Genomic DNA, 9,762 nt, shown 5'->3' with positions numbered 1-9,762 from the left:
ATGCATTTCTTCTTCACTGGGGAATCGAGGAGAATGGGTAAATGATATTAGGTTGGTCATGATTTTATTAGATGGTGATGCAGACTCCAGGGGCCAATCGGTTCACATGTGCCCCTGCTTCCATTGTTCTTAGGTTCCCATCCCATTATTGTCGTAATACGACTATCACTTTTGGTTAACAGGACTGAAGTTAGAGCAACTGCCTATATCGCGTGAAATATAAATTAGGACCAAAAAGAGGGAGAAGTAAATGTCAGAGAATTGTTACAGCCTCCTGGAAAACTACATTAATATTAATATTCAAAATGTACATAAATTGTTGACTATGAAACACTTTGCAGACAGAGGAAAATATTATTTGCAAATTTTCTCTTGCAAGATAACTTTGGTTCACTCTATGAAATTCTTCTGATGCACCAGGCTGGTAACTTCATCCATCAGTTGGATCTACACTACAAAACCACCATTCACTTTATCCTGTCACTAAAGTCACCATACTCCAAAGCAACACACACAGAACACTGAAGGAACTCAGCAGAGCAGACAGTATTTATGGAAAAGAATAAACAGTAGACATTTCAGGCTGAGACCCTTCTTCGGGACTGAGATGGAAATGGGATGCCAGAATAAAAAGCTGGGGGAAAGAGGCTAGTTCGAAGCCAGGTGGGTGGGAAAGATTAAGGGCTGGGGAAGAAAGAATCTGATAGGAGAGGAGAGTGGACCATAGGAGAAAGGGACATGGCTGTCATAGTGAGTCTGAGTGAGCACATGGTTGAAGAGTCGGAGGGCAGCAGACATCACAGAGGGGGAGCAGTGAGAGAGGGTCTCACTGAACTCCCATCGAAAGGAAGATTTAAGCTTCTTCAGGGTAGGCTTCCTTTGAAGAAACGTCACAGTCCACTTTATGCTTTCCTGCAGCCGTACAACAGTCTCTGATACTGGGGATGATTGTCACCAAAACAAAAGACTTATTTTGAGGGAATGGAAATCACCCTCTCCCTCTTCCTTCCGGAGGTGGATGGCTGACATGATCTCAGTCATACAGATGGAGAGACTCAGATTCTTGAGAACCAATCTGAGTTCTCAAGAATTGAACCAATTCAATTATAAAATTTCTGGCTATCTGGGATCCATTTCTTGCCTACCTAGACGAAGCCAGGGGCAGATGAACAATTTCCCCCAGCTAATCTCTCACAGCCCTCATTCAAGACTTAATGCTTAGCATTTTTGAGCACTCTGTACAACAGACATCCCTCTAATGTTATGTCCCCTTTTTTCTTTTTTGTTTGCTTATTTTATTTTTACACGTCTGAGCTTGTATGTTCTTGTTGATTTTATTGTTTTTTGAGAATAAAGTATTAAAAACAGACAAAAAAAAACACAAGAAAGTCTGCAGAAGCTGGAAATACTGTCAATCTGGTCAAATTAAAGTGTATTCTGACAAAGCAGTGCTGAGCCCTTATGTGTGAGATGAAGTCGCAATCCCACACTGTGTACTATGCATAAGATTTTGAACTAAGATACATTCCAAAGGAAAAGTCAGAAGTAGACAGTACTATCAACTTAGAAGCTACACACTCGTTAACAGTGGAGGCAACATACCAGAGTTGATTTTTAAAAACAAGTACAAACAGATACGTCCCCTGTTATAAAGGAAGTTGGAATTCATGGAACCAATATGAAAAATGGTTCAGGAGCACTTTGCAGAGTTGGTCACCACATCTCATCACTTGAATTGGACAGTGGCTGGATTCTTTTTATCGTTACTGATGTAATGTTCCTTCTGATACCTAAATAGGTAGAATCCTTTTCCTTTTAATTAACCATCTTCACTCGAGGATCATCAATATTTTGCTAAAGTTGACAAAAATGCCTTGGCTGGGCTTGCTGCTTGGACAAAACAAAACAAAGGAATTGGTCAGAATATATAAATCATTCATTTCAGTATAAGAAAAAAGAATTGCAATTAACAGGGTGTGTACATGGCAGAATTGGTTTTCTTAATCTGTTTTTGCAGACCTAAAGTCCATTAATCATTTTTTTCGATAATAAAATATGAGAAGATAAGATGCTGATTCAGCTTGAGCTACCATGAACTGAAAAGGCAGGAGGGAGAAATTTCTTAACACAAAAAGCAGCATCATTTAGTAGATTTTCTGTCTTACAGTTCCAGTGATCTTGGTTCAATGCTGACCACCAGTATTACCAGTAACGAGATTTCACACTTTCCCCATGACTGTATGGGCTTTTTCTGGGTCCTCTGATTCCTCCCACATTGCAAAGACATGTTTATTTATTTATTTATTTAGCGATACAGCGAGGAGCAATTCCTTTTTGCCCCGCAGCCCACCTATTTTAACACTAGCCTAATTACAGGACAATTTACAATGACCAATTAGCCTGCTAACCAGTACATCTTTGGATTGTGGGAGGAGACATGCAGGTTGGAACCCTAATTGCTCCTATTGTGTAGGTGACTGGTAGTATCTGGAGGTCATTGATGGAGTTGCAGGGACAGTAAAGTGGAATAGTGGAGGATTAGTGGGGATGAATGTTTGATGTTCAACATGGACTTTGTGTACTGAAGGGCCTACATCAGTCCTATCTGACTCTATAACAAGTTCACATTCTATCTTGTGTGCACGAGATGATAAGAGGCACTTCTGGGGACTTCTTCCTTGAGCAGAAATGGCTAAGATGACAAGGCATAATTTTAAGGTGATCGGAGGAAGGCAAGAGCCAATGATTTTCACGCAGAGAGTGGTGGGTGCGTGGAACGTGCTGCCAGGGTTACTGGTAGAGGCAAATACATTAGGGATATTTAAGAGACTCTTCGATAGACGCATGAATGATAGAAGGCTATGGGAGAGGGAAGGGTTAGGTTGGTCCTGGAGTAGGTTTTAAGGCCAGCGCAATGTCATGGGCAGAGGGACCTGCACTGTACTGTAATGTTCAATGTTCTATGTTCTATCTGCAGTCCCTTATGTAATCATGATTTTTTTAGCAGCATATTTAATTTATTCATTAAGAGATTAGAACATAGAAATCTACAACACATTGAAGGCCCTTCGGCCCACAATGTTGTGCCGACCATGTAACCTGCTTTGGAAACTGCCTAGAATTTCCCTACCGCATAGCCTTCTATTTTTCTAAGCTCCATGCACTAAGTGTCCCTTAAAAGACCCTATTGTATCTGCCTCCACCACCTCCATCGGCAGTGCATTCCACGCACCCACACGCTCTGTGTGAAAAACTTACCCCTGACATCCCCTCTGTACCCATTTCCAGGCACCTTGAAACTATGACCCCTCGTGTTAGCCATTTCAGCCCTGGGAAAAAGCCCCTGACTATCCACACGATCAATGCTCCTCATCATCTTATACACCTCCATCTGGTCACCTCTCATCCCCCGTCGCTCCAAGGAGAAAAGGCCAAGTTGACTCAAGCTCTAGACAGAGATGATGATAACACTCATGAAGTCAGTGACAGTTCTGGGTATTGAAAAGTACTCTCTAGGCACTAACTAGGTGTTGCCTGGAGAGCTGAAGGACTGCAAACAAGGCTGACAGTAAACATGCCAAGTTTGGTGCTGCTCACTTAAAATTCCTTGCTGGATGTTGTTCTGGCACAGGGAGATCATTACCTACCAACATGAAGAGAAAGCCCACTACCAGCAGCAAGAGCTTGACTTAAAACAGAAAATGTTGGAAGCATGCAACAGGCCAGGCAACATCTGTGGAAAGAGAAACAGGGGTTCACCCCTCAGGTCCGAGACCCGTCATCAGAAATGGGAGAGAGAGAAAAAATTAATTTTCAACCATGGAAAAAGTGTGGGAGGGATGGGTGGAACAAAATGGAATAGTTCTGACTGTTAGTGGTAGTTAGAGGCAGATTATGCTTCTTTGCCCATGGTGCTAATAGCAGGGCTATGGGTATACTCGTTTGCTTCTCAATGTCAGCAGAAGGTAAAAATTTCTTATGTACTTTTAAGAAATATTTAGGCAAAAGTTTAGGTTTCCTTTAGATCATATCTTTAAAAAATCTTTGTCCACAGGATATAGACAGGATTGGTCCCTGAACCAAAGGGGTTTTACACTATGAGGCCATAGATATACATAGACATAGGAGCAGAACTAGGCCATTCAGTCCATCAACCCTGGTCTACCATTCTACCATAGCTGATTTATTATGCCTCTCAACAGCATTTTCCTGTCTCTTCCCCGTAACCTTCCTAGTAGCTCTACTACTACTAATCAAGAATCTACCAACCTTTGTTTTAAATATACTTAATGACAGCAGTCTGTGGCAATGAATTCCACAGATTCATTACCCCCTGGGTTCAGAAATTCCTCCCTATCTCTATTGTATAGGGATGTCCCTCCATTCTGAGGCTGTATCCAATGGTTTTCTGCATTCTGATAATGTTTTCTCAAGAATAATTCCAAAAATGGTATATACTCACCATGTTAGTTTCTCTTTGGTGTGGCTATATGTAAGGTGCCAATTATTTTTGCAAGTGCCTTTTGATGATGTGAATGTATTTTTTCAGGAACATACAAACGGAGCTGCATTTCAGATTCATGAACTCATCATATGACCTTAAGTTTCACTGCATTTTTCTGGAGTGGTCTGTTTTGCTAAAAGTATGATTTGTTTCTTTAATCCACTGCTTTATTTTTATTTTGTTAAAAATATAATAGTTACAAAACCTTAAGCAAAGGAATCAGAGCCACATTGCTCCTAAACAGAGGACCATGGCTTTGTCCTCACCTCAGTGAGTTGCCCCAAGTAGTATTGGAAACAAAATGGAAGATGATGGCATATCTATGAAAGCATCTTATTTATTTTATTTCCCATTGTTATGATCCTATGAGATTTTTTTTAGCTCATTGCAGTAAGTCTACTCACAAATTAACAGCTGACCCTCTTCTATTAAAGCAGTATAAGAATATAGAACATAAAACAGTACAGCACAGTAACAGGCCCTTCGGCCTAAAATGTTGTGCCAAACCAACCAAAAAGAAAATCAAAAAAAAACCCTACCTACACAAACAAGAGAAAATCTGCAGATGCTGGACACACAAAATGCTGGAGGAACTCAGCAGGCCAGGCAGCATCTATAGAAAAAATTACAGTTGACGTTTTGTGCCGAAACCCTACACAATGTCAAAGTACCCACCCCCCCATCTTTCTGACATCCATGTGTCTATCTAAGTGTTCTTAAAAGCCCATAATGTATTTGCCCCTACCACCACACCAGGCAGTGCATTCCAGGAATCCACCACTCTCTGAGTAACAAACTTAACCCGTTTTGAATACCTAAAGTTCAAAAGCACTTTACTGGATATAGATTTTGTTAAGTCTTGAAGCTATGAACTACTATCCTGTAGTTCATTGTTGTGAATGAAGTTCCTGGCACAGTGGATTCTGAGCAAATGACAGACAGTTTCAGTTGCAGGAAGAATATTTTGAAATCCAGTTATTGAATAATACTCTGTTCGACAAAAGAAAGGGCAGGAGTGAAACATTACAGCACATCTATATTTATCAAAACCTGAAAACAACCCAAGGACCTTTCTTTGAATTCTGAAGAGAAGTAATATTAAAAAGGAGTGCTAAATGAACACAGTGGGGTTCCAGGTGGGCGAATGCATGAACATTTCACTAATTTTTGGTTTTCTCTACATCCCTACTCACCAAAACCCCTAATATGAAGAATAAATCTGATTGAACTGATAAAGGGATGTAAAAAAAGAACTCTCCAAGGGATTTGGACAACTGCTCCTGCAGAAGATAAATACAAGCAACCAACTTCTGTGTTACCATTTCTATGCAATATACAATTAATTTCTCCATGAGAAAGGCTCTGTTGAATTTTTAAGTTCTCAAAGATGATAGATCCTGGTGTGATAATTCCTCGCAAAGCAGTTACGTATTTCATCCATCCGTTCTGCTCTTTAATGCTAGGTCCTCTCTTTAGCCACAAGAGCTGCCATTTTATTACATCTTCAGTACTTTACCCAAATTGCCATCTAACAAGAGCAGAGGTTAAAATCTCTGTTGAGCTGATACCCTGCTTGCTGCCTAGGAGCATACACTATGAAAATCCCCACAAGTAAATCACATGACCAAAACGGTACATGCTGATCATGCCCTGGGTTCCTTGAACTAGTTTCTCATGAGACCATTGCTACCAGCAGTTCTCCACCCTTCGCATCATTGTTGCAGCAGTAGGTAGGGAGCTCCAGCAGGTAGGGACCACCATTAAGCAACTGATTTTGATTGTCAAGCTGCTCAGCCTCTAACCCTATCGCACACACGTCTAACTGCCCACGTGCAATACTCGGTGGCCTTCAACTTAAGGGTTCCTCCAACATTAGTGCAGACCTGGTCTTCCCACAACTGCATCACCCTATCATTCAGCCATTGAGGTAGATCTTAATGATGGAATTACATGCACTCGTCAAATTTATACTCTGAGTTGGGTGCTACCTTTTGCTTAAATGTGGTACTCAAGGTACTGTCTTATTTAGCAAGATTGATCAGGGAGGCATTTTGATTTGGTTTGCTGTGCACCTTAGTAAAAGAGTCAGGCAGAATGGTGAAGTCCTGCGGGCACTATCATTTCAATGAGCATATTTATATATTTTCTAAGGGTATATCAGTGCATATGATCTTTTAATGATAATCCACAGTGAGAACGGAGATTACTATAGAGCTCTTCACTGAGGTCCAACCACCCTACCCTTGTATTCTATAATTGGCTAAGGACTGGCAATCCTGGGAAGTTCTGCAACAGTAAAAGGTCAAACAAAAACAAACCACAGTAACTATCTAAAGAGAAATAAAATAGTGCTAAATTGTGAGAGGAAGGAAATGTAAGGATAGGAATAACATAGGAAGAGTAAGAGAGAAAGAGAAAAAGAGAAAGGAAAATATTCCAATGTTATAGTACCAACATAGCTTCAAGATCTACCTAAACACTTTAAAACTAATGAAATGCTTTTCAATTTTAGACCCGACAGTAACGAAGGAAATTCAAAAGGTTCTTTTTTACATTGGAAGGACCGATTCTGGTTAATTGGGCTATGAGTTATTTAGGGCAGTCGCTTATTTGGGCCAATTCTAAAAGAACGAAAAAAATTGAGAAAATAGCCAGGATTCCCTTTGTTTATTTGGGACACTATGCCGCTTAATTGGGGCAGGAGACTGTTGCTGAACTTTTTCTAACTAGCGTCCATCACATGCATGTCATATGGCTATTAGACACAACACCATGCTTGCTAAATAGCATCACTTGCCTGTCTATGATCAATAAGCAATGCTTTTTGTCATTGCTAGTTGGCAAGTGATAAACAGTAAGACAATTCAGAGCTGTTTTATTCACTCTGGTTCCAACCATTCAGCTTCGAGATGCCAGCGACAGCTGGGTGTAGTAATATGAAGAATTTTAAATGTATCGAGAATCATCTTGAATCTTACAATTAAAATGAAGATTAGGGGGCTGCAACCCTCAAAAGCAAGGTTTGAAAGCAATCCTCTACCAGCACGAGGTGTCTGCACTGATTTTGTTCATGTACAGCCAATCAAAAGAACATGTCAGCTAAAAAAGAATGAATTCCTCTGTTGATAACTATTAGAAACTAATACATAGTTTTATAGTAGTGTGGTAGTTTTGGTAATGTTATAATTTATTCTGTATTTCATTTAAATACAAAATCTGTTACTCAGTTAAATGGCAGTTTGTCTTTTTTATATCTTTTGAACTATTTCCAGGAAACTTTGGCTAATTTGGGGCAGCTGCTTAATTAAGCCAAAATATACTGGTCCCGGTGTGTCCCGATTAACTGGAATCCACGATAATTACTGTACAATGCAATAATGATAAGCATTTCATTTCTGGGTGAGGCTCAGAATTCTCACCAAACAATCTTGAGAACAGGATTCCATTTCTGTTCAATGGAACTTTTTCTCTATTGTAAAGATGAGAAATTGAAAGTAATCCCATTCATGCCACTTTATTTTGCATTAAACAGATCACTGGTGATTAATAATCATCCTCTTTTAGACACATCAACACCTTTTGTGTTGCTTTGAACAATTTTGTCTCTACCCTATACAGATTTTCCCAGCTCTCTCCACCACTTCCGTTTTCTGTAATTTCAAACATGCCTTTTTTTCGCATTTTGCCAGTTCCGAAGAAAGGCAATTGATCATGAGTTTGAATCCTATTTCTCTTTGAAGGTCCTGCCTGACCTACTGGTATTTTCAGATTAAGTAAATATCTTCAACACAAAATAAAGACAAAATTAAGAAGAGGAATGGAAATGCTAGAAATTGTCAAGAATCAATGGGGTGGATATGCTTTCATGAGCCCAGTACATCTTATTAAGTGCATCTGAGCAACAAAATTGTTCTGGGAGCATCCCATTCTTTCAAAAAAAATATCTACTGTGACTTTAAGGTTTCTTGGGGAGTGTGCAATACACCACAAAATTCACCTCACTAACTGAAAGACAAACATATAGACCACAAGAGGAGCAACTAAAATGAGAGGAAGGAGAAAAGAAATCCAATTAATTTGCACAGTCTATCTCCAGTATTACCAAAAACCAACAAACCATCAGATTTTGGCCCAATGGGAAATTATGTCTAACACCAGAATAAAGCTAAGTAAGTTTCAAAGCTTTCAAAGGTACATTTACTGTCAGAGAAATGTATACAATATACATCCTGAAATGCTTTTTCTTCACAACCATCCATGAAAACAGAAGAGTGCCCCCAAAGAATGAATGACAGTTAAATGTTAGAACCCCAAAGTACCACCCCCCCCCCAGCTCCCCTCCCTCCCGTTCATAAGCGACAGCAAGCAACGATCCCCCTTCCCCCCACCGGCAAAAAAAAGCATCCGTACCCACCACTGAGCACTCAAGCGTAAGCAAAGACACAAAGGCGCAGTTTTTATCAGATGTAGAAATATGAATCTTTAAACAAAATGACTGAATGACTACTCTGTGTTTGATCTGCAGACACAGGAGACTCTGCACATGCTGGAATATGGAACAACAATAAGCAGGAGGAGATCAGTGGGTCAGGAGAATCCTGGCTTCAGGAGTACTGATGCAGGGTTTCAACCCATAAACGTTGAGCCTGAGGCAGATAATTCTTCAAGCTTTCTTATTGTAAGTGTTATCCTGGAGGACAATCTAGACAACAAAGTTAACACAGGCGTTCCGATCCAGATATGGCAACATAGAGGCACATTTAGTAGAGCTGCTGCCTCACTGACCAAGCGGACTATGTTTATTTCTGATCATAGATGCTGTCTCTGTGGAGTTTGCACATTCTCCTGGTGACCTTGTGGGCTTCCTCTAGTTGTTCTTGTTGCAGTCCACATCCCAAGGACACGCAGTTTGGTGCATTAATTAGCCACTGTAGTTTGCTTTTGGGTGAGTGTAAAAACTGAGGAGAGCTGATGAGAATGTGGGGAGTATAAGGTGGCTTTGAGTAGGATTAATACAAATAGGTGCTAAATGATTGGCAGAGACTCAATGGGCCAAAGGCAAGGGGAGAGGGGTGAGCCATTACCTGAAGTTCAAGAAATTGATGTTCATACCATCAGGTTGGAGGCTACCCAGACAGAATATAAGGTGTTCCTCACCTGGAAGAATTGTTTGGGGCCCTGAATGGTAGTGCGGGAGGAGGTGTGGGGGCAGGTGTAGCACTCGTTCCGCTTTCAAGGGTAAGTGCCAGGAGGGAGAT

At 40.4% G+C, this 9,762-nt stretch overlaps 1 protein-coding gene across 3 annotated transcripts in view; it reads right to left on the bottom strand.

The window, feature by feature from the left end:
• Positions 1-358: 358 nt before the first annotated feature.
• LOC140190482 (uncharacterized) overlaps positions 359-9,762 on the bottom strand; it is a 66,965-nt gene continuing 57,561 nt past the window's right edge. For all 3 annotated transcript variants that reach the window (XM_072247101.1, XM_072247099.1, XM_072247100.1), the window contains one exon: positions 359-1,887. In XM_072247101.1, coding sequence (XP_072103202.1) covers positions 1,830-1,887 — 58 coding nt within the window. In that variant the 3' untranslated portion in view covers positions 359-1,829. The remainder of the gene's footprint in view (positions 1,888-9,762) is intronic.

This window comes from Mobula birostris, chromosome 30, assembly GCF_030028105.1.
Source record: "Mobula birostris isolate sMobBir1 chromosome 30, sMobBir1.hap1, whole genome shotgun sequence".
Taxonomy (NCBI): Eukaryota; Metazoa; Chordata; class Chondrichthyes; order Myliobatiformes; family Myliobatidae; genus Mobula; species Mobula birostris.
The sequence above is the reverse complement of the archived record's forward strand: the minus strand, read 5'-3'. Positions and strand labels throughout refer to the sequence as shown.